The 27,091-nt window shown below is 32.0% G+C and overlaps 1 protein-coding gene and 1 non-coding gene across 2 annotated transcripts in view; one reads left to right on the top strand and one right to left on the bottom strand.

Annotated features, from left to right (window-relative positions):
* The window catches only part of LOC115885651, a 32,107-nt gene extending 5,758 nt beyond the window's left edge, over positions 1–26,349 (top strand). Inside the window, exons 2-7 of the mRNA XM_030904627.1 lie at positions 7,890–8,041; positions 8,134–8,344; positions 16,099–16,354; positions 18,538–18,669; positions 22,786–23,834; positions 26,113–26,349. Coding sequence (XP_030760487.1) covers positions 7,890–8,041; positions 8,134–8,344; positions 16,099–16,354; positions 18,538–18,669; positions 22,786–23,828 — 1,794 coding nt within the window. The 3' untranslated portion in view covers positions 23,829–23,834; positions 26,113–26,349. The remainder of the gene's footprint in view (positions 1–7,889; positions 8,042–8,133; positions 8,345–16,098; positions 16,355–18,537; positions 18,670–22,785; positions 23,835–26,112) is intronic.
* Trnan-guu lies at positions 20,102–20,175 on the bottom strand. Its single transcript has one exon. It is a non-coding gene; the product is annotated as a tRNA-Asn (tRNA).
* Positions 26,350–27,091: the final 742 nt, after the last annotated feature.

Genomic DNA, 27,091 nt, shown 5'->3' with positions numbered 1-27,091 from the left:
AACATTATTAAAATAATAATTTAACTTACATAGTACCTAATCTCGGTAATTACTGACCGCGTCTGGGGAATTTTGGGTATTTCGTATTACGTGGAGAATTTTGAAACTGCCACATGAATGTAATAATTTTAGTAAAGCTTGTTAAGAATAGTACGCTATTAAGAAAGGCACGCTTTATTAAATACAGGGCGAGTCTTAAATCAGTGCAAATATTTTTAGGTGTAGTATAATTCGGCCGTAGGAAACACGTCTATTATTTTTTTTTTCACAAAAAAAAAATTAAAATTTGTTGGATTTTTTTTTAGTTTTAAGTTAAAAAACATAATTTCCTGATAATATGGCAAATTTACAAGAAAAAAATCCAGAAAAGAACCAGTGGTTCTCAAAATTTAATCAAAAAATCATATTTCTTTAATTTTCAAAGTAAAATATCTCGGGTATTTTGGACTTATTTGAAAAACGGTAAAGGGAAAATATATTTCTTTTATCGAGTTCTACCAGCCCTGAAAATATTTGCACTTATTTAAGACTGACCCTGTATACAGGGTGGTTCGAACTGTATTCCGGAAACTTTGGCAGCATATTCTGCAGATAAAAATAAGTAAAAAAGTTTGTATAAATGTATCTCCTTAAATGCTTAGTTTTGAACATACAGGATGTAGAAGTTTTATTTTTATTTCTAGTTTTTCCAAATAATTTCTCAAGTATCACGAAATTGTTGTCTGGGAGTTTTTCGACATGGGAAATTTGATTTTGATGTCAATATGACTCCTACTTGTAGAGGGCGCCACCTACATATTTTTTAACTGGTTTGAAAAGTAATAACTTTTCGTCCGTACCTGTATAAAAGTACTCGGTAAAAAAATATACATTTGCGACGTTTTTTACGTAAAAAAGATCTTTTTACTCTTTTGGTTCTCGAGATATTTGGAATCGAAATAATCAATACCTGTCATTGACATAAATTAAACATATTGACTAAATTATAATTATTGGACTGAAATCATAAATTTGAAATGATTTTGTGTCAAGTTCAAAAGAAACTATTTTATCATCATTTATTCGAAGAAAAATTTATGATTAATTTAAAAAAATTAAAAAGTTCTCAAATTTATCATTTCTGTCAAACAACTATCTACTCAACATATGTTTATTTTTTTGTCAAAAATGACATGTATGTATTGACTAATTCCATTCTAAATATCTTGAGAACGGTTGCTCGTAGCTGCTTTTATGAAGAGACATTTTTTACGTAAAATCTCACGGAAATGTATATTTTTTTACTCAGTAGTTTTATACAGGTACGAACAAAAAGTTATTACTCTTCAAAACATTTAAAACACATATAGGTGGCGCCCCCTACAAATAGGAGTCATATTGACATCAAAATCAAATTTCTCATGTCAAAAAACTCCCAGACACCAATTTTCATCCAAATATTGACGTTGCTTCAGAAATTATTTGGAAGAAATTGAAATAAAAATGTCACTTCTACACCCTGTATCTCCTAAACTAAGCAATTTAAGACATACAGCCGAAGTTTCCGGAATACAGTTCGGACCACCCTGTATTTGAAGAAAGTTTATTTGTTTCTCTTGAGAAATGATTGGAAGATGTTAATATTTTTGTTCTGTCTACTATTTTAGTCTATATTACATCAGGTTTCCATTTCCGCATAAAACAATTTAATTTAAAAAAGTGTAAAATCCTACGTTCGTTTTCTTGCATATTATGTTGCATATTCTTCTAAATTCATTCAAGAATCTATGTTGTTGTTTTTTTAAATATTTACCTAATTAATTTCTATAAGTAGTCTAAGCACCATTTTTAATTTATTTAGTCTTATATCATACTATTTAGTACACGAATTCCTTTAACTAATTTATATCACTAATTATGTAATATGCGGCTTGATCTGAATCATTCAATTATCTACTAGTAAATATTTTCCACTACAGAAATTTCAAATCCAAATTAAATCGATATCTCATATAAGCGCACTCGTTTCCATTAAGTATTCAAAAATAATTTTATCAGGTATTTAATTGTATACTATTAAGTGGAAATTAATCATACAGTTTAACTTTTGCAAAACGATTTACATAACTACTAGTATCAATAAGGAAGTTAAAGGAACTGACAAAAATTCAGTATATTGGAATTTGTAAGGGTGGTTTAGCAAAAACTAAAGTATGATGATGTACAATGTAGAATGTAAATAGTCCGTCCAGAAAGTATCCGGCAAAAAGAAAACAAAATTACAATTATCGATATATATTTTTCAGACTTGAGTTAAAACAATTATTATAACAAACTATTAATTTTATTTACTTATACAACCTCCATTTAACTCCAAACACTTAACTAAACGTCCAGGTACACCCGAAACTAGGTCCACACCATAATGTTCAGTGGCGTTAGTCCAGGGCCTGTAAAACTGAGCGAATCAAATCTTGTTTATTTCGTGAAGCTGCTCGTTCCACTTCAATCTTCATTAGTCCCCATATGTTTTCAATGGGACTCTGGTGAAGCTGCTGGCTATGAAATTGTTGCCAAATGGTGTTCTTGCATCTTGCATCCAAGCTTGAGTATGGCATCTTGCATTATCCTGCTGAAAACGCCACCCCTCTGGATTTAAAATATGAGCCGTTTCAAGAAGAAAACCATTTAAAATATCACAATATTTTGCACTATTAATAGTTTCATAAACTATACACAGAGGTGTAGCACCACGCTGAGATATTGCTCCCCAAACCATTATTTTAGTGGGAAATTTTGAAACTTGAACAGTAACATTTTCTTTTGATAGGATTTTTAGGTGGTTTCCACCAAGCTGGAAACAACTTTCGTCAAAAATAAAAAGATTATTAAAATTATCTTCTTGAAAACGTTGACAAAAATCCATTCTTCGCTGCTTTGTAGAGGTGTTATTGCAGGGATTTTTTTTGGCTTCCTTGATATGTAGCCTTTTCTCTTCAGTGACATGCGGACGGTTTCTGGATACACTTTTAATTTTTGGTTGACTTCCCAATCTGTTAGCCAATTTGCGAAACTCTAGGCGCGGATTCTGTCGTCCTAATGCCAGTCAGTCAGTTTATAATCATCTGCTGATGATGCTAACATGGTTAGCGAAACGCGCGTCCAGTGTAAAAGTAAAAGTGTTTTGGTGTATTGTGGTGATTTAGTGTTTTTATTTTGCTGTGTAACACCAAAGGTTCCAACCCTCAACTGTAACCACTAAAGCGTTTACATTGTTTTCGCGAATCTTACGCGGTCTTCCTGAAACTGGTCCACGCTTCATATCTGTGCCATTTTTTATCCTCTTTATTGTCTAATATACTGCACTGTTTCCGAGTTCAGTCAATTGCACTAATTTTTTAATGTTTCGAACATCTTTTCTATAGTGCATATTCCAACTTTCTCCTTTTACTTGCGACATTATTTCTCAAATCTTAAGCCGGTTTACAATAAACAATATTTGACAGATGGTGTTGCCATGCGATTTTGGTCATAGCCTACTATCGGGGCGGTACAAGCTAGACTCTAGGATGACTAAATTAGGCAATCTTGCCACTAGTATACTACCTGTTAAGGCTGAACTCGGACTTTATTAGTCCAGTATGCGACTACTCGAACTACTCCATCTTAATCTCCAAAAAACAACAAAGTGAAAGCCGCCATGTTGTTGAATAAGAAAATGTTTCGTTCCTAAAATAGCAATTCCTGCTTTTTGAATACATTAACTTGAAATATTTGACCCTAAACATCACGCGGAAACAATTTTTTTTTCGACTGCGAATAAATTATTCTTATTTTACTAAAAAAAAATTTCAAGAAATTTTTTAAAGCTTCTTTAATTTTAAGGCCCATTAGTATTTTTCAAAGTAGAAACAATACATTTATCAATAAAGTTGTTTGCGTTTAACTTTTTTGCCTTGGGTAACGAGTTACAGAGTCGGTTAAAGTGTTTCAATAATTATGATCTTCAAACATCCTCCACACTTAAATACTTTTGTTTTGTTTTCCTTCACTGTCATCTGACATATGTCTCTAACTAAATCATAAAAATAATATTTTTACTATAATTATCCCAATTTAGGATAAAACTTTAGACATTTTTGTGAATTAGGATTTTAAACAACGTTGCAGTTTGTACTAAATTAGGCTGCTAGCCAACGTAGGTATCCAACGTCGTTTCGACCCAAAAACGGTCGCGTGACGCGTGACACAACGTTGTCCCGACGTCCAAATGCTGCTTGGGTAGCAGTTATACGATATAATTAATAAATAAATAAAACAGCTGTATAATAATAGCTATACCTACGATATGACATAATAAAAAAAACTAATTCGTAGAAAACATTTCTCAAAACGACATTTCGAATATAAATGGAGCTAATCTGGGTAAACCAACTTTTACTTTCACAACACGTTAAATTTAAACCTTTTAATGTATAGCCGTTGGGATTTATGTCATATTTTTTACGGAATATTTTTGATATAAATTCGATTTTTAGTGAAAGTTATTTCGGAATTTTTGGCGTGCCTTAGATTTTTCGGTCCTGTATATAAACAGAACGTTTTGAAGAAACTTGCTTGTGGTAAGAAGGTATTAATAAACATATTTAAGTATTTCAAACTCAATAATTCGTATATGTATATAAATAAATACTGCATAAAAATTTATTTATTTAGAAATAAATCTAAAATATGGTTGATGCTATTTTCACACTTTTATGAACATTTTTATTTTTTATAGCGATTTATTATTGTTTTATTCCTGCTTATTGCTATTATATTTTTTTTAATAGCATTTTGCTATACATTTCTATGCCAAGCTACAGTATTTATTGCCATTGCCATTGCCATTTAGTAATATATTTGATATCGATTAAACATTTAGTTACGTAATGAAGGGTGCGATTTTTAAATTCATCGTTGCCAACCATGGACATATTCGGCGCCGGCTTGACTAACTGGAATTTATCTATCCCCCGCTTGGGATTCAGGTGGTAGATTTGCTGTAAAAAATGTCAAATTGCAACATTTATTTATTTATTTCCTGACATTGTCACTTGTTTTGACACTTTAGTTTTGTATTACGAATTTTTGGTTTAAGTAAATAGTGTTGTGATATTTTAAGCAAAAAAAAATATTTAAGCTTCATGTAAATAATAACTGTTTATACAGGGTGTTTCAAAACAAATGCAAAAAACTTCAGGGGGTGATTCCTTGTTCAAAATAAAGGGTAGTTTGCTTTATAAACGTTGGGTCAAAAGTCAACCATTAGGGAGATATCGCGGTACAAAGATGGCGGAAAAATAATGTTTTTCTTTTTTATCTTCAAAACGAAAAGAGATAGACTAATGAAATTTTACGGAAGCATTACTGTTATGAAAACACACTTTCTGGTAATTTTTTCACTTTTTTACAATGAGTGGAAGGGGTTGAAATAAACTACCCCTATCGTTCTTGTTAATGAAATTTAAAGAAAAATCTTATCAAACACATGCAAAAAAAAATAATTTTGATAGTTTAGTTTATTTAGAAACTTTTTTATCTCTTGTGTTTTTTTGATAAAACTCACCGATTTGAAATTAAAAAATAAAATGTAAAGCCTTACATGTCAGGACAAAAAACATTTTTAGATAAAGAATCTAGTGGGCAGCTGTGACTTTTTAGGATGTTTCTAATATTGTTTTATTTGACATTACCCTACTGCAATACGTTATTATCTAGATTATTATTATTATCATTATTATCATTAGATTCTTAGTCTAAAAATATTTTTAGTCCTGACATGTAATGCTTTACATTTTATTTTTTAATTTCAAATCGGTGAGTTTTATAAAAAAAATACAAAAGATAAAAAAGTTTCTAAACAAACTAAACTATCCAAATTAATATTTTTGCATGTGTTTCATAATATTTTTCTTTAAATTTCGTTTTTCGCCTTCCACTCATTTTAAAAATTCCCCTTCCACTCATTTTAAAAAAATGAAAAAAATACCAGAAAGTGTGTTTTCATAACAGTAATGCTTCCATAAAATTTCATTAGTCTATCTCTTTTCGTTTTCAAGATAAAAAATAAGAACATTATTTTTCCGCCATTTTTGTACCGCGATATCTCCCTAATGGTTGACTTTTGACCCAACATTTATAAAGCAAACTACCCTTTATTTTGAACAAGGAATCACCCCCTGAAGTTTTTCGCATTTGTTTTGAAACACCCTGTATATTTATAATTAATTTATTTTTGTTACCTAAAATATTTTGATTAAAAAAAAATATGCAAAAGTGTAAATTTTTTTAGGGGTAGTATATTTGATATCGTATGGGACAGAAAAAAATTCAGTTAAAATGGAATCACCCATATATCGATGTCGAATTAGAGAAAGTGTATTTTAGCGTGATCTCTGTGCTATATGGTCAGAGCTATGATGTATGACAAAGGATGTGTTGTCTTCAATATTAATTGACTCTGTATATTTACAAGAAACGATTAGGTGTTTACTTTCTCCTCTTTCCTTTGTTAATGGTCTATTGTTACGCTCTTTCAGTTATATTTGATTATTTGACACCTTAAAACGTTTATTGTTATCTAACGTTTTTAAACTACTTCTAATTTTGTTTAGTTCATTGTATTTGTTATTCATTTTCTTCCGGTTAATATTATGTTATATGTTAAAATAAGTTTATAGACTATTCATTGTACCGGTATAGACTTATTGTAGCTATCGGCGATTTTTCAAATCTATTGTGGTCTTCTTCTGAACTTTAGGTTACATTCTCCAATCCAATCCTTTTTAATAAATCTATCAACCCCATATAGCTCTTTGTCATTGCCTATTACAAAGAAATGCACATTTGTCAAGTTGTCGCACCGACATAAAATGTGTTCTGTCATCTGTCGATTATTCTTCAGATTGACAATGGGCTGGACAATTCAGATTGGCAATCTAGGAAGTTCAGATGGTCTGGTCCATAGATTTGTCTGGTCACTTATGCAGGATGCAAGAAAACCGCCTACCGAAATATCTTCTTTACGGTGAGCTTGTAGACGGTAAAAGGAAACCAGGTGGGCAACTCAAAAGATACAAGGATATTTTCCATGAAAACTTAAAAGGGATAATCATGTAGAATCAGTGGGAGGAATCAGCGTATAACAGAATGCAATGGAAAAGGTAAACTCAGTTAACGGAGTGCGGAAGAGAGATAACATCACGTATCGTGCTTTTCAGTTACAGAAAAGCTGATGAAAGAAAACGCCTTGCGTAACCATCTTCTGATGCGTGTCAACTACTCGTCAGCAATGATGATGATGATGAGATTGATAAAATATGCACATGGTTTTGCCGGTCAATCCCATCAGCTTTAAACGACACGACAGCTTATAGTAGACCCACTATAGTTTTGACTGTCTTTCTTTCTTTGCTTATCAAGTCTGTCCTGCATTATTGCAAATTTTCTACTACGACTTGTAGAACAACGACTGTTTTGTGGCAATTGTGGCAGTTTTTGCAACGCCACAGAAGGGTTCTTTGTATATAAATGGCATTGATGAGCCTTTTTGGACATTTCATATGCCTTTTTGTTACCCTTGGGCCCTGGTACTCAGGCTAATCTATCTACTTATAGTGTTTGTATAACAATATAGTGTATGTAAACATGGCAATTATTTATTGGAATTCCCTCTTTAAGCGCAGAATGTTAAAATGTAAACTCTGATGAAGGCTTTTGGCCGATTTTTTTTGTTTTTGAAGATTAAACAACATTATTTGTTCTATGTCTTAATTTAGAAAAAAGAAGAAACCAGAGCCTGAGACCCAAGAAAACTAAAATAAAAAAAACAACGTATAGGTATAATATGTTTTTCTATTTTGTTACAGATACATTTATGGTTGATGTTTTATTGGACATTTTTTTCTACAAAAACCGTCAAAAGTTCTGCAGTGGTTTCACCCTATTACCCTTTGAATGGTGAAGATTTAACCGAAGGAGATATCAAAGAAATCGAATTTTGGGAGAAATATTATCACAGGTAACACCTTTATACAGAACTAACCATCTAGATTAGTAGTGGAAATATAAAAAAAAACTTATCTAATTATTTTATAAATAAATCTCGTTTAGGCCGAAAAGATCCGGCGATGTGAGTGGTTCAGCTGACATAGTCAACCAGTTTAAGTCAGCCTTAGTTTCGGGACTGAAGCAGAAACTAGGACAGCTAGCTCAAGGTTCGGCTGGTGCTGTAGTTGGGGCTTCTGCTGGTTTCAGCAAGGGCAGTTCTTCGGGACATGGCGAAGCTAAAGGTCCGCATACATCGTACGATCATCCCCATGTAGTAAGTAAAAGTGCTTAAGGTAAACTATCATGGAGTTTCATGTAGATAATTTTGTATATTAATATAATTTCAACATCATCATCATCATTTTCAGCTTATTGAACCATTTCCAATTATGGTCTAGCCTCTCAGACATATTTAAATGTTCTCCTTTTAATTGTATCTGTTGTTAGCTGTGCGGGTCCAAGTTACCCCTGCTAATTTCCTAACATCATGGTATCATCTAAGGTTTGCTCTTCTTCTAGGTCTCTTAATTCCTTGTGAGTACCATCACAGAATATCTAGCTACGCAACAGAAGCCTCGTTACATGTATAAAATCGTAGGTCTCAAAAGGAGACAGGCTTTAAAAGCCTGTCTCCAAATCAGATATTTTGATGCGGTAGTTCCACTACTACATAACAGAGGCCGATAAATTTAAAAGAAAACAGTTTTCTACAAACGAAATTTAAAAGAATTTTATGCAGTGTTGCCATTGTGTAATTTATATTGTAATATTTCCTGATAAAGCCTAGCTTCAAATTTGCTACATCATTTAAACATATTAAAATAGATTAGAGCTCTTTTTTCAAACGTTTAAGTATTTAACTCGCCATGTTAGTTGGAGTTAAATCTTACGAGCTGAATTAAAATCACTTCCTGACGTTTGATTCTAACTGAATCCTGAATTTTGATTGTAATTCGGCGACAATATAATAAGTATTGTTCTACTATTACGACACCACTTCCTGACGTTCGATTGTGTTCATACCGTATGATCGGGAAAAAACGGCGTTAGCGATGGCTATGAAATATAAATCGCTGTCATTTTATGTGTAAATTTATATGGGAAATGTCATCGATCGTCTTTTCCCAGCCAACTGGACGCCGTTTTTTTCAGTATCGTACGGTATTTGATATATACTTGCGTATTTTTCATGACATTGCAATATTATGGTACCATGAAGCATATCAAGTGATACCGTAATATAGTACCATATTACGATACATGGCGTTCGATTGGGCTTAAACTTGGTATATTACGTATCTTCAGTGACATTGTAATATTATGGTACCATGAAGCATATCAAGAGGTACCATAATAGTACATAGAGGTACCATATCCGATAGAGGTACCATATACGATACCATTTCCTGGCGTGCGATTGGACTTATACTTGGTATAGTAAGTATCTTCGGTGACATTGTAATATGATGGTACTATGATGCATATAAAGTGGTACCTTAATATAGTACCATATTACGATACCACTTCCTGACGTTCGATTGGGCTCATATTTGATTATACTTGCGTATTTTTGATGACATTACAATATTATGGTACCATGAAGCATATCAAGGGGTACCATAATGTAGTCATTTAGCCCCATCATATTACGATACCATTTCCTGGCGTTCGATTGAGCTTAAACTTTGTATACTACGTATTTTCGGTAACATCGTAATATGATGGCACCATGGAGCATATAAATTGGTACCTTCTATAGTACCATATTATGATACCACTTCCTGACGCTCATTTGGGCTCATATTTGATATATACTTGCATATTTTTGATGACATTGCAATATTATGGTACCATGAAGCATATCAAGAGGTACCATAATAGTATCATATACGATACCATTTTCTGGCGTTCGATTGGGCTTAACTTGGTATAGTAAGTATCTTCGGTGACATTGTAATATGATGGTACTATGATGCATCTACTATGATGCATATATAAAGTGGTACCTTAATATAGTACCATATTACGATACCACTTCCTGACGTTCGATTGGGCTCATATTTGATTATACTTGCGTATTTTTGATGACATTGCAATATTATGGCAGCATGAAGCATATCAAGGGGTACCATAATGTAGTACCATATTACGATACCATTTCCTGGCGTTCGATTGGGCCCAAATTTGATATACTTGCGTTTCTTTATAAAGATTTCTTTAATTAATAATTTTAATTTATTTTATGAATTTTAATTTATTGTACGATGTCGGTGACAGCAACTTTTATGCTTAAGTAATATATTATTAATTGTACCTGTGTCACTTTTTAAAATCTACCTAGGTCTATATAAATAACGTGGCAAACAGAAAAAAATTGTTATTATAGTATTTTTTAGTCAATTAACATTTTTTGTACTGCATTTTAATAAATCGTTTCCATTATTATTAAACGTATATTTCATTACTAACGTTTCAGCATTAATAAATATCACTATCAATCGCCCTGTATATTATTAATTTTAAAGGTAGTTAAAGTTATTTTCTTAGTTAACATAATAAAGTAGTGTATATTAAAAATGTATTTTGAGAGCATATGTTTTCTATTAATATACTTAAAATTAAAACTATTTTAAAAGCCAAACGAATAATTAATATAAGTGTATCTGATAAGTAACGAAGAATAGAAAGGAATTATTATACACCAGAAAAAGAATGGGATGCCAATTAAAGTCTGTTTGAATCTGGCAACTGTGCATTTTTAGCCGAGCTTCAAGGCTGTCGACGTGCCGTCGATCTACGTCGATCCAAAACCGAAAGTTGAAAATTTCCAATTATATTCTGATTATGATATTGTCGCGCCATCTAGTATTTTATTTGTGCAATTTTAGCTCTTTCATTTCGAGTATTTTTCTGTTGCGTAGCTAGATATTCTGTGGTACCATGTTGTGAGTTTTATAGTACATCGTTCTTGCCAGGTGTCCTGCTCTTTGCCATTTGAGGTATTTGACTCTGTGGATGACGTCTGTTACCTGGGTCTTTAGTTGTATCCACTCTATTCTTTTACGGTCTTTCTTGATTAATCCCAGCATATTTCGTTCCATTGAGCGTTATGTGACCTGCAGTTTCCTTATTATTTGTCCAGGTATCTATTCAGGGTGTTTCAAAACAAATGCGAAAAACTTCAGGGGGTGATTCCTTGTTCAAAATAAAGGGTAGTTTGCTTCATAAACGTTGGGTCAAAAGTCAACCATTAGGGAGATATCGCGGTACAAATATGGCGGAAAAATAATGATCTTATTTTTTATCTTGAAAACGAAAAGAGATAGACTAATGAAATTTTATGGAAGCATTACTGTTATGAAAACACACTTTCTGGTCATTTTTTCACTTTTTTAAAATGGGTGGAAGGGGTTGAAATAAACTACCCCTATCATTCTTGTTAACGAAATTTAAAGAAAAATCTTATAAAATACATGCAAAAAAATTAATTTGGATAGTTTAGTTTGTTTAGAAACTTTTTTATCTCTTGTATTTTTTTTTTATAAAACTCACCGATTTGAAATTAAAAAATAAAATGTAAAGCATTACATGTCAGGACTAAAAATATTTTTAGATTAAGAATCTAGTGATAATAATGATAATAATAATAATCTAGAAATAACGTATTGCAGTAGGGTAATGTCAAATAAAACAATATTAGAAACATCCTAAAAAGTGACAGCGGCCGACTAGATTTTTTCCTAAAAGAATTACAGCTGCCCACTAGATTCTTTATCTAAAAATGTTTTTTGTCCTGACATGTAATGCTTTACATTTTATTTTTTAATTTCAAATCGGTGAGTTTTATCAAAAAAATACAAGAGATAAAAAAGTTTCTAAACAAACTAAACTATCCAAATTATTTTTTTGCATATGTTTGATAGATTTTTCTTTAAATTTCGTTAACAAGAATGATAGGGTTGGTTTATTTCAACCCCTTCCACTCATTTTAAAAAAGTGAAAAAATTACCAGAAAGTGTGTTTTCATAACAGTAATGCTCCCATAAAATTTCATTAGTTTATCTCTTTTCGTTTTCAAGATAAAAAATAAAAACATTATTTTTCCGCCATCTTTGTACCGCGATATCTCCCTAATGGTTGACTTTTGACCCAACGTTTATAAAGCAAACTACCCTTTATTTTGAACAAGGAATCACCCCCTGAAGTTTTTCGCATTTGTTTTGAAACACCCTGTATATCTAGGTATGCATTATAGATTTGAATATAATTGAGTCTCTTTCATAATATGTACTCCATGCTATATTAATTCTGGTAGTAAAGATCTGAGCTGTGTATTAGTTGTCCCAAATAGATATATTCCTCTAGTATTTCAAGTGTTGTGTAATTATTTATTAGAATGTCTTTTAATGTTAATTTATAAGACATTATAATAAACTAATATAATTTATAGGTAATTTAATGATTTCTATTGTTCTGGTTAGGATTTTTTCCAAAGTAATTGTTCCTAATGGATCAGATTTTACTTCTTCTATTCTTACTCTATATATCAAGTTTCCAATTGTGTGACTGAAGCGGATTTTCACCAAACACGTTTTCAGCTTCGAAAAGCTTTTGAGCTTGCATTGTTCCCATAGTTTCTAAAAAAGATTTGAGTGGAAATTTCAAATTACAAGTTCGATATGGAGCTTTTTCAGAACACTGAGTCTTGGGAAATTTTTTAGTTGATTGGATTTGGCCATGATTTTTTTTACTATAATATCGTAATTCTCATTGAGTGTTTTTTTTTAGATAAATGTCATTTTAAAGCTATTTTTTGCATATTTTTCTCGAATTTGTAAAATTTGAAATATCAATGATTTAATTTGAAATATTTACAAATGCTAAAACATTTAGATAATTTTTTTTTTTAAATAAAAATATGGTGGTAAAAAAATCGACTTAACTTTTAACTAATAGATCTGTCTAGTATTTTTTTTTCTAGTCTGGTTTTTTTTTGAGGAAAAAATAGTTTGTAAAATCGTAAAATTCATTTTTTATTTAACTAAATCTAATAATTGTAGTTACGTATCGGGTAAAGCGGGTGTTTGGCCGAAGGAAATATATATTCTTCTTCTAGTGCAGATCCATTAATGGATGTTTGCGATAACATTTTCCATTGCTTCTCTGTTCCGGGCGGTGTGTATTAACGACTGAACATCGAGTAGCCAGAGCCATCTAGTAGCCATCTAGTAGATATATATTATATTTCTGAAATCTGCCTAAGACTTAGCCCTATCCTGTTATGTTAAGCCACACTTGGCCACACCCAAAATACTAAAAACACGTGCTTTGATTAATGCTTGATTAAGGATTGCAGAGCTTCAGCATTTGCCACAAAATAGCAAGCAATTTGTTATAAAACCATCTAAATTATATATTACTGTAATCACAAAACTTCAATCTATTTCCGTATTGTAAGGAAATTTTAAATTATATCTTTATTTTCGAGAAAATTTTACTCCAAACATAAGAAATATTTTGTTGATGTTTGACGATCAACATCTTAAAGATAAAGAAGTTGTCTAAAAATGTGCCCTTCTTCTTCGGGTTCCATCTCCTAATGGAGGTTGGAAATCATCATGGCAATTCTAACTTTGTTAACGGCTGCTCTGAATAACTGGTTTGAAGTCATTCCAAATCATTCTCTCAAATTCTTGAGCCATGATGTTCTTCTTCTTCCTTGGCTCCTTCTGCCCTTTATCTTTCCTTCTATTATGTTCTGCAGCAGGGCATATTTAGGTCCTCTCATTATGTGTCCAAAGTACTCAAGTTTTCTCTTTTTAAAAGTGTTAATCACCTCTTCGCCCTCTTCTGAATTCTGGGTCGCAGTTCTACATTTGTAACCTTGTCAGTCCGTGCAATCCTCAACATACGCCGATAACACCGTCTTTCGAATGCCTCAAGCTTCTCCATTTCGGCCTTTTTAAGTGTCCAAGCCTCTGAATCATAGAGTAGAGTTGCAAATATGTAACCCCTTAGCATTCTTAATCTAAGCTTTAAGTTGATGTCTCCACTGCAGCGACATTTTTTGACTTTTACAAAGGCTGCTCTGGCTATTTCTATTCGAGCTTTTATTGCTGCTGATTGATCCAAGTTTTCGGTCAACCAACTGCCTAGATATTTATATTTTTGTACTCTCTCCATAGGTGTATCATCTATTAGAACATTGGCTTGGACATCTTCTCTCTTAGTGATTATCATAAATTTAGTTTTCTTAGTGTTCATTTTCAGGCCATAGACTCTACACGTGTTGTTTAGTCTTTGTAGAAGTATTTGCAGACCCTCCTGCTATAAGGACGGTATCGTCCGCGAACCGCATTTTATTTAAGACCTGCCCATTAATAGTGATGCCCTCCTTTCTACTAGTCAAGGCCTCCCGAAAAATTGATTCGCTATATATATTAAATAATAGCGGAGAAAGTATACATTCTTGACGAACGCGAAAAATGTGCTACACTGAAAAAAGGATCTCTCAGTCGAAATAAATATGACTTTGACCCAAAAGATTGGCGCTTTTCAATAGGGCTAAGAACGACGTTTCTTTGCCCAAAGCATTAACTATCTTTTCATAAGCTTTAAAAAAATACTTTAGAGAATAGAAGAATCTATCTGTCCAAAGTATTTCACTCTTGACCCAAAATAAATATGCAAAGAAGTTCTTGCTACAAGAACAATAGTCTCTTTGATTCATGTAAAAATTCTTGATTGAAAAGGGACATTTCTTGATTAAAGAGACACTTTTCTTAAACCAATAGCGAATACTATTGACTCAACTAAAATTTATTTTGATCTAAGAGAAGCCTATACATCAAATACAGGCATATTACGTGGTATATTATTTTCTGATAAATTTAGGTTTTCCTGGTCTGTAGTAAGTAAAGTGATATTATTTTCCTCGATAGTAGTTATTTCTGCTTCTTCACTCCTTGGTATTTTTTGGGATGGTTCATCACTCTACAAATTACAAAAAAAATGTTACATCACGATTAATCAAAGTAAAGCAAATAAATTATTAAAATTATTAGCTTTGGTCACATTTTGAATTTTTTAATACGACGACTTGAAATTCTAAATTTTTTGTAATTATTTGCATAAAAAAATTGATACCTATATTCTTATTCTATCTATAGTCACGCATGCATTATCTAAATAGGTGCATTAGGTAAATGTCTCTTACCCTCAAATATAACAAATAAATGATCTAATTTCCATTTTTTTCAGAAACTCCTTTAAAGAATCCATATATTCTAAAATTTGTACATAAAAAATGACAAATGCATGTTAATAACTATTACTAATTTGTTATACGATATACGTTTAAAAAGTAAATTACCTATGCAAAATTCCAAATGAAAAATTCCAAGCAACAAAACCCGTGCGTACTATGATGTGCGACCTATGAAATGCGACGTACGACTGATCGGACTGCCGACTGATTGTATATACCGTCCTTCGTCATCGTCTTTGCGTGTCGTTATTATTTTTCATCAAAAGAGTATTTAGCTATTGGAAAAATGGCCATGTTTCTTGAATGAAGTACTTCCTAGCGTATTTTTTTATTATCTTAAAACAAAGTAAGTTGCACTTGGTTGAATGAAAGTAGATTCAAGAGAAATTTTCGAATTTTTCAAGAGAACCAGCTTTCTTGAGTTAAGAGAGTTTTTCTTCAGGCAAAATATTTTCTTTTACGCTAAAATAAATTCTCTTGCCACTAATTCTTTTTTTTTCAAGAACGATGACGACTTTAGTTCAAGTCTATTTTTTTTATTTATCAGTGTACAATACGGATATAGTATAATCCTTTATCTCTAATTTCCTTCTGCCAAATCAAACCAAAATACCTAGCCAGTTTGACATAAAACGTTAAATGCCGAACGCTTATTTTGCCACTTTTTCGGACTAGTAAAATGGACCCTTAATCAAATGAAATTATAATTTCAATCATTTAAATTTGTATAATCCTTTCAACTATATACATATAATTTTCAGACTTACGAGAAACCGTCATATAACTTGTGGGACCTGAAGAAATCCGTACTCAATACGCTGCTGCAAGCCGTGAAAGCCATTCAGGGTGGAGTGCTGGCCATCAAAGGGCAAATAATCAAAGGTAGCGGTTACGTGGTTTCGGGGGGAGGCAAACTTCTCGCGGCCGGAGGCGACAAAGTCACAGATATAGGGAAGAGCATTATCCAGAAAGCTGTGCTGGTGCCGCCCAAAACGCATTCGTCGTATCATCATTCGGGTAAGCCAGACCGATAAATAGTAATACTAAAGACATCTAACTTAAACGAGAGAAAATTATTTAAATTTTATCCCAGAAAACAGAAATTCACACGAAACAACAATGTTATCATCTTCTTCTTTACGTGCCGTCTCTTTCGTGGAGGTTGGCGATCACATTGGCAAAATCTTCACGATTCTCGGCTTTCCTTATGAGTTCTTCAAAAGTTAGGTGAGTCCAGTTTCTGATGTTTCTCAACCAAAATAGTTTCTTCCTGCCGAGACCTCTCTTTCCTTCAATCTTACCCTTAACTATCAATTGTAAGAAGTGGTATTTTTCGTTTCTCAATATATGCCCTAAGTATGATGTTATTCTTATTTTTATTATATTGAGCAATTCTCTTTCTCTGCCTATTCTGTTCTAGACTTCGGTATTTGTGATATGGGCTGTCCATGGAATTTTAAGCATTCTTCGATATATCCATGTTTCGAACGATTCGAGGCGATTCATCTCTTGAACTTTCAGTGTCCATGTTTCTGCTCCATATAATAGGATTGACCAAACATAACACTTAACGAGCCTAGTTCTCAACTCAAGGTCCAATCTGGGGTTCTGGAAGACGTTCTTCATTTTTAAAAATGCATTTCTCGCTTGTTCTATTCTAGTTTTTATTTCCACGTCGTTGTTCAAGGTGTTAACTATCTAGGACCCCAAAAAGCAAACTATTTAAATCTTTATAAAAGAGTATACCATTAATTAAATATAACACCATTATTTCCGCCCATATACTAATTAATTACATACTTAATTGTGTTCGTTAATAAATTATTCTAAATAAATGTGGATTTGAGTCAGAAATCAATATAATAATAAGTTATCAAAATTAACGTCTCTGTTGTTATAAATAAGCATTTATTAAAAAATGAAATATCATTTTAAGGTGTTACTTTTTACCACACTGTCAAATACATATACAAAACACAGTTTTTTAGTATTTAGGGCAATTATTATTAATCAACGCAAACAGTCACTAGAATCATATTAATTGGTCCTCTTTAACAAATATTTAAAGAGTTTTTTTATTTTTTAGTGAAATAACCGAATTATATCGACAATATTAGTATCTGTACTCTTTAAAAATTTGGTACATCTTTAAAAATAATCTAAAATGTCAATATTCCATGGGTATATTGATAAATAAGTTCAAAATTACAAGAAAATGCATTTTCTACGGAAACTTAAAGATAGGTAAAAAATGGTATAATACAATTTGATAGTAAATTGAGCATCTGATTCTCGTAAAATATACAGGGTGTTCCATTTAAATTAAACACGTTATTGCCGTTTGAAGCTGATAATTATTTAAAATAAATTTTTAGACACTCTGTATAAGGTAGTATTATTTTTATTATTGCAACACAATAACTGATCAACAAATAAACTTCAGTAAATATTTAGTATTAAAAACTTTAATGTGTTTGGAGAAATGAAGCCTTAAATTTTTTACTGCAATTTCACAAAATTGAAAATAAAAACGGTAAGGTTTAAGTATAATAAACCCTAATCAAATTTACCTTTATTTTAATCGTAGAAACTAAAAATGTAATAATATACAGGGTGTTCCGTTTAAAAAAATACAACTTTGATATTTTTTACTTGTTTGGGACACTCTGTATCTTGTAAAATTATTTTTAAATTGTACCTCTAATAGTCCTCCATCGAACCCAAAACTTACAATTTGTAAAAACCTCATCGTTTAGCTACAATACTCCGTGTCGTATGTAGTGAACAACCCTGTATAAAAGTATTTAAATATGTATGACTGTAAATAAATTATGGAGTTTTATGACTTGACTGTTGTGTCTTCCCTTTAGTTAGATGTCTTTGATTGGTTCCCACTCTAGAGAGAAAAATAAAAAAGGCTTTTTTAATGCAATCTAATAAAAATATATGTATTGCTGATGCATCTGTAGATGTTACTAATGGTATGGCAATCGTTTCTTTCCTTTTAAAGAATATCACATACGTAAAAATTAAAAAATAATCATATAGAAAGTTTGAATTAGTAAAATAGTAAATTAGTAAAATAGATAAATGGGTAAACATTTTAGAAAATGCGATTGTTTTAGACGTCGGAGAACTATGAGAACGACAATTTAAAACTACTTTTATATGATATTTAAGCAAAACAATGTTACTTATAGGTTATGGAACTTCTGGAAGTTACTCTGCCCCAAGTGGAGCTGCTGAAGTGTACGATGCTCCGCCTTCATCGGCATCAGGAGGAAGCTATGGCCCAGAAAGTCATTATGAAGGGCATTATGATCTCACTGACGGTATATATGGATTTTTTTATAATGCGTCAACAAGTTAATGATTTAGTATCAATAAATAACAATAATTTCTTAATTACAATCTTTAATTTTTAAACATATTAATGCATCACGTTTAAACAATTAATCAAATTAATAATTTTTTAATCTCAAAGGTCAGACTTTCGTTTCCTATCAAAAATTTTAAAGTTTTCTTCACTTTTCGAACTTTCTACATATTATATGCATATATTTTATTTGTTTATCGATAAGATGAGTCGTGCATGCCACACAGCTGTTCTCTCGAATTCACTTTCAGCCGTGGCTGAGATAAGTATTTAAAAAAAGATTTGCATGTCATTTCCGTTGAAACACCAAAATGAACACTTAAACAACTATGATGTGGCTTTATTAATGACTAATAAGACCTGATGTTTAGATGGTTGGTCAGGGAATGTTTATAAATCTCGGCATCAAGTAATTTGTGCCCGAATGTTTATTATTTCAAAATACATTCACACCGAAGTGTAGAAGGCAGTTCGTCTGTGTCATAGATGTTATAAATAGGCACTGAATGATGGTGTGCTTAAGAAGATTTACACCCTCCTCATAATAGTAGCTACATGTTATTTTTTTTTTCTTATCTAGTAATTTACTTATTATCAAACGATAATATACAGGAGTCCATTGTCTTACGCGGAGGTAATTAAGTTGGTTGTTTTTCAACGTAATTTGAAAAAAATATTAACATAATCATTTCTCTCATGTTGTCGACGATAGTTGGTCATGTTTTGTAAACACTGTCTTTAACATATCCCGATAAACATCTTAAGTATTCTCTTAATTGATGAATGCACACTGCAGCAATAAGTTTGCATTTTCTGCAAAATTCTGATTTTTTTTTCTTTCTACCTGAAACAAAATGATAACTAGTTGTTAGAATTGGACTAATTAGACAGATATATTGAAGTAACGTCAGACATATCACAGCCACCTAGATTTTATCAAATAATAAAGATCCAGTGACACTAAATCATAAAAATGAAAATATCTAGGAAAATCTTTGTTTGAGGGGTAGGCAACCTTAATAATATTTTGAAGAGACATGAATTTCTCATTAAATATTGGAATAATATACTAGGTGTTTCATTTAAAATAAAAGAGTAACTTGCTTTGGGAGGTGACCAATGTTCAATATTAATTTTGTCTCACCCTGTATAAATTTTTGGGTCAAGTTTTAATTTGATTTAAAGTACAATAGTTATTTTAACTACATATTAGGCTATACTGGGCAAATTCCAATTTAGGCATAATAGTTATTTTAGTCATTAATTAATTAGTTTATTTATTTATTGATTAAAATTTTTTATGTAAAATTTGCTTATCGTATTAAGAGATAAATGATAAAAAAGGTATTTTCAATATATTTTTAAAAATAAAAAATAAAAAAAAGTTTCGCCCCCGGGTGGGCTCGAACCACCAACCTTTCGGTTAACAGCCGAACGCGCTAGCCAATTGCGCCACGGAGGCAGATGGTAGACTTGTTGAATAATCCCTTTTCAGTACGCCTCATAACACTTTCAGATTTTATCAAAAAATTATCTTTTTTATTCATTCATTTTTATATTAAATATTATTAAAACAATTTTATGCGGCAAACGAAATCAATTTTACTCTAATATTTCAAATATTTTTGTGTATTCTAGCGCATTCGCCAAATATTTTGAATATCGATTTAAAAAAAAATAATTCTTAAACGGAACTAGGTTTACAAAATTTAATTTAGTCCCTACTGTTACTAATTATAATACTCTAATAATAGTATATTGTTTTATTAGGAGTAAAAATGACACTTTGTGACGAGGCTTTACGTTTGACCAGGCTGTACGTTTAAACAATTTCAAACGTTCTAAATAATATAAACATATTTAAAAGTAATACCTTGTTCGTAATTAATATCGAGAAACTATGGTTGCGCTTTTTGAATTTGACACTTTATGTCAGTTTAATAATGTCATAGATAAAAGACTTTTTTCCATAGCAATTGTTAAAATATGGTGCTTATATCGATCAAAAATAGTAGACAAAATATTACTTTAACCGCAAGGGTAGACTAAATGATACTTTAACAGCGAGGGATAGGTTAAAAACTTTATTTCTTCTCGCACGTTTTTTAATTGCTTCCATTTTTTAAAATGTTTGTATTCCTTTTCATAAGTTATTCCGGATTTAAATGGAAGTAGTTTGGATATGGCGTTTGTCGCCTCAGCCTGAATATCTGTTTGTAATTTACTTATTTCGTTTTGAGCCATTTCTGGTTCCAATTCAATCAGCAATCGACACGAAAGAGAATTAAAAAATATTGGCTCAAAACTGACAGCTAAAGAGACACAGTGCCGGACTTAGACATCTAGGGCCTTGACGTTTGGGGCCCCCCATGTCATAGCCAATTTGGAGCTTATATATAAAAGTTGCGCGCCACTCATTGCATGAGGCCCCTAGGCTAGCTGGGCCCCTAGGCCCGGGCCTGGCAGGCCTAGGCGGAAATCCGGACCTGAAGAGACAGCTTTATTTATTTGTCAAATTACATAGAAACCAACGCCAACCCAGCACAATATTTTTTCTACTCGTATTAAATTCCTTGAAATAATAATTTCTGAATATTTTTTAAAACGTAACCATAGACTAATGTCATGTACTAGAGATAGATTGGACACTGATATAAAACAAATGGGTCCGTCATTTAGAGCCACCTGGTGATCCGGAAGAAACTAATGGAGAGTTTTGGCATAACATAATTTTAGCGTTCCGTTACTTATTAACGCTAACTAAAACGGTAACGTTATTCAAGCTCAAAATTACTCCTTGTAAAATATAAAATAATAAATATAGACTTTTTTGTTGCATTTTATGTTTTATTAGATCATTAGAAGTGTAACATAATTAAAACAAAATTAAAATATATACATACATTTTAAACACCAACAATAGAGCACATAGCGCCTATTTTTTGATTTAACAAATAAATTATATAGCAAAAATATTATAGACTACTAATTAACTGTTACAAAAAATACAATATATTACCAACTATGTACTTACTTATTTATGATTAAACTATTTTTTTTTATTTGGTTCATAAATTTATACTTTCTAAAATGTCAGAATGACTTTAATAAAAAGTTTAGTATCTAACACGAAAATGATGATCGACTCTAAATATCAGAATGCACAAACTAATAAAAACACAAACTATAAACACAAATCACTGAAATCGCCGAACTTTCCGATAAATCAGGAATATCTGAATTAATGATTATTTAAATAATGATCAAAATAATGATTTAAAAATAACTTGACGGATCACCAACATTTTGTCAACATGTCAACATGATGTCAACTAGACAAAAACTAGACCACAGACAATAGTCAACATAGGGACTGTCTTCATCTTCATATATAAATTAGAAACCTGTACTTTAATTTCTTTTGCGCCGTCTGGCGATGCGGAAGAAACTAAATTTGGAGTTCTATAAAATTACCATTGAGTGTCTAGGGCATGAACGTAACTCGCTATGGAAAAAAATATTGTTTTATACACGACGATAAAATTGCATTCATCGCTCGTGAGTTAATCTTTTCGATCGACGATAAAATACCATTTTATCGTCTTGTATAAAAAATAACTATTAATATATTTTCATACTTATGTGCTTAGGCGTAAAAGTGCTTTATTTTTATGCCTATGCGTTAAAATTACTTTTTATACTGTCAATCCAATCACGTCGCAAAAATTAATAATTTTGTGACGTTTGAAAAACAAACTTATTTATTTATATTTCTGGTAAAAGTTTCGCCTACGCGCTACTACACACAACAGACAATTAAAAATCGCTGAAATTACAAATATGACTTTGCAATCAATACGTACTATAAATTCACTACTTTTAGTATATTTACTATACATATATACTATGCTGACAAAACACTCTCTCTTACTGGACACTTAAATACCTACCTGCTACCTACATAAACTTACAAAAAAAAACATACAAATTACTTCACAATCATAAGCATCACACTATAAGTTTCAGAATAATAAAAACCATGTTTTAATTTAATATATTCTTTTAATCTTAGCCAAACTTCATCACGGATCAGAAGGACTAATAGTCCTCAGACGCATTGCTCCAAACAAGGACAAATACCGCTCTTCCCAGAGCAAATCCGAAGAGGTATCTGGCCACGCAGCAACCTCGTATTCCTCGTCAGGCAGTGGCGGAGGCGTCGGCAATCTTGTAGGTAAAATTTTAGGACTGGCGTCCTCTTCCGGCGGCCACCAGCAACAACCCGCAGCACCAGCCGCCTACGATGGAAAGGGCGACCAGTTCACACCCGAAGACAGTCACTCGTCTTTAAATCCACCTGCACCCCCGCATTTCGAGGCTGAACCTGGTCCTCCTGCACCAATAACGCACTCTGCAGCACCCTCCATCGGAGAACAGAACACTCACAGTCTCGATCTCACCTTTTCAAAGACTAATGTCAATTCCCTTTCGAACAGTGTGCCTTTTGGAGTTGATTTCTCCCAGCAACAGGATGGTTATGACGACTTCCAAGAGAATCTAGCTGCCCAAGGTACGAATAACTACGAGCACAAAGTAAAACTGACTCGTGGGGAGCTTTCTGAGGGTGCCACGGTGGCTAGTTCGAAGATCCAGCTCCCGAAAGACGCTCCTCAGAGTCTGGGAGCTCTTAAAGACGCTCTGGAAAAAGAACAGGTTAATACGGGATACAAACCTTCGAGTTTGAGCTTGTTATATTCCCCAGCACTGATAGATATACAAAAATCACCTTCAAAGATTCAAAACTCTGATCCAGCTTTGTCATCTTTGACTAACTTCCTTCCAGAGGAAACTCCGAGGATACCAAGCAGTTTCAAAACATCCAGGGATGGATATTCGAGTTTAAAATCTTCGTATCCTTCATCAAAAAGTCACTCAGGGTCGTCTAGAGGTTCTAGCAGATACAAGAGTACGAGTACCAGGATATCGTCTTCGAAAAAAAGGAAAAGGGCTCCCACGGAAGTGAGGTATAGTCGACCGTCTTCCAAGGGAGAGTACCACGTGGCTAAGTCTCATTCTTATGAATTGACAGCGGATGGACTGAAGAGACTGACGTAGTGACATGTGAGTTACTGACTGGACTAACACTAACACACCAACACTTACCAGTAGTATAGTTGCATATATTTACTTTTTAACAAAAAAGTCGAGACATAGTGTACAGTGTACATATATATTTGCATAGAATGACATAAGGAATATGTAATAAATAAAATTACAGTTACCTTATTAATATTTCAGATTCCATATATAAACGCCATCATAAAACACCATTATACCCTATGTAGTACATAGAGAAAACTATTAAGATCATACCCCCATTCCTAATATGAATTGTACCGGGTGTCCCACTAAGAATAGCTCTCGGTTGTATCTCGGGAAGTATTAGCCGTAAAGCCTACGGAAAAAAATATTTGTAACTAAAGGGGCTCTGAGAAATTGCTGAAAATTATTTTCAAGTTTGTAAAACGGCCGCTAGGTGGCGCAACTGCTATGCAAAATAAGAAAATAGAATTTTTACAGAATTTTGCCTAGATAATGGGTACTGTAAATAATAGCGTCATAATCTTCAGTAAATTTTGGATATTTTTTGTTAGAACCATTTTCCCCTATGTGCTAAAATAAAGTGGTGGGGGAAGGTTAGATCTATCTTTATCTAATTGTTAATAACTCCGGACTAGATGATCAGAATCTAACAAACGACGGCTCATTTAAAAGAGCGTTTCTTACTCTATATTATGCCATAAAAATAATAATAATAAGGCTTTGAACGTAGACGCTAGGGGGCGCTTTCTTACAATTTAACAAACATAGCGCGTTTTTTCAAAAAAAAAAAAACGATAGTATGTGTTATTTTAGCGGATAGTAAAGAGTAGTAAAAGTTTAAAAAGTCGACGAAAACCGCATCTTGATATCTTCTTTCAAACCGAAGATATTAGCAAAATTATAATAAATACCAAGAAATAAGCCCTTAATTACCGTATTTTTACAATACAGTATCAGTAGCCCTCTTGATTAGGCCCATTTTAACAAAAAAAAATAAGATAGAAACAGTTAGTTTATTTTAAAATCGACGGAATACCGCACCAGAATAATATACCCAGAATACCAGATGTATTAATATCTAATAATTAAGATATTAATAATACTGAACAAGAAACGATGATTCAGTGAAGTCATGGTAGGCTTTGGAAAAATGTTGTTTTTCGCGTAAAAATAAAGTAGTATAAACGTCAAATTGTTATTAGATCAACATTTTGATAGTCTTATCAGCGTTTTTTTTTTATCTTTTAAATGCTTTTTCAAAATGCCTTTATTATTTGAAGTAGTTGAAGTTGTTGGCATTTTGAAAAAGCAATCAAAAGATAAAAAACGCTGCTAAGACTATCAAAATGTTGATCTAATAACAATTTGACGTTTATATTATTACGTCAACAGCACCTTTTTTTCTAAAGCCTACCATGACTTCACTGAATCATCGTTTCTTGTTCACTATTATTAATACCGTATGATCGAATAAAAACGGCATCTGACGATATGATATTCTGGTATAAGATCGTCGATTTTAAAATAAAATTATACTAAACGTCATCGATCGTCATTTCCAGGTTAGAATGGGCATTTTTTTTCGATCAAGACGGTATCTTAATTATTAGTTATTAATACATAAGATATAATTAAGCTATTTTTGGCATTTATTATAATTTTGCTAATATCTTCGGTTTGAAAGAAGATATCAAGATGCGGTTTTCGCTGACTTTTTAAGCTTTTACTACTCTTTACTATCAGCTAAAATTACATATACTATTGCATTTATTTTTTTTTAAAAACCCGCAATGTTTGATAAATTGTAAGACAACGCCCCCTAGCGTCTACGTTCAAAAGCTTATTATTATTGTTTATATGGTACAATATAGAGTAAGAAACACTCTTTTAAACGAGCCCTCGCTTGTTGGATTCTAATCATCCAGTCCAGAGTTATTAATATTCAAATAAAAACAGATCTAACCTTCCCCCACCACTTTATTTTGGTAGATAGGGGAAAATGGCTCTAACAAAAAATATTCAAAATTTCCTGAAGATTATGGAGCTATTACTTATAGTACACCTTATCTAGGCAAAATTGTGTAAAAACTCCATTTTCTTATTTTTTGTTGCAGTTGCGCCCCCTAGCGGCCGTTCTACAAACTTGAAAATAATTTCCAGCAATTTCCCATAGCCTCTTTAGTTATAAATATTTTTTTCCGCAGCCGCTACGGCTAATATTTTCCGAGATACAGCCGAGAGCTATTCTTAGTGGGACACCCTGTACATCTCTAATATTTTTTTTTGTTTGTTTCAGAAAGCCTCCATAGAACTCACATCGAAAAATACCACCAAACAACCAATACGTTTCCTTATAGTTAAGCCAGACTAAATTGAAAGCGTCCCCTTGATATTTTTATTTATTTCTCTCCTGTTTATACATGCTCAATTTTCTTATTGTCTGTTACTCTATTATTTTATTTTTACTCTATACTTGTTAAGTTGTTTGTGAAAGAACCATACACGTTTAGGATTGTACATTAATTTATTTTACTTAATTGTAAATAATAAAAATACAATTTATCTAATAATAGTTTTATAATAATAAAAAAACTGTTAAATTATAAAATCTTTTTATTCCCTTTTTCTTTAAAAGATTTTATATTTATCCTATATTAATCAGTCGAATCAAACATATTATCTATTATTAGGAATATCACCTTATTTTTTTCTTATCTTATATATTATAATAATTTTATATACGAAAAATACAAAAATTTAATAATATACAGCTGAAGATTGTAGTCTAAATTACATTCATCAAAATTATATTAATCAATGACAGACATCGTTTTTTTAATATTCTGAAAAAATAAACTATATTAAGAGACATAGTCTGTCCAACAAGAGGGTACATGACAGTGATATAAAATTGTATTTTCTGTCATTTTTTGTGTTTCGTCTGTCGAAAGCTCCCCTGATTCGTTGGACATACATTAGCTAAAATGTGTTGTACATATTACTTATAATATACAGTCAATTTTGATAACTATATGCATATACAGGGTGTCCCACTTAAGATGGATACAAACCAATACCTTGATTGTTTGTTCAGCGATCTTTTTCATTTTTGGCAGGAGGCTGTATGGCTATAAGACGTACATTTTGCCCAGGGTAAGAAATGCGATACCTCATAGACGTACGTTTTAATGGGGTTTGATATTTTTCGAGTCAAGAGTAAACTACCCTTAGGACAGTATTTATTTCAAATCTGATAAATTATATTGAATCCTCCT

This window comes from Sitophilus oryzae, unplaced genomic scaffold, assembly GCF_002938485.1.
Source record: "Sitophilus oryzae breed Bouriz unplaced genomic scaffold, Soryzae_2.0 scaffold_410_pilon_pilon, whole genome shotgun sequence".
NCBI classification, from domain to species: domain Eukaryota; kingdom Metazoa; phylum Arthropoda; class Insecta; order Coleoptera; family Curculionidae; genus Sitophilus; species Sitophilus oryzae.
Note: the sequence above shows the minus strand (reverse complement) of the source record. Positions and strands in the feature narration are given on the sequence as shown.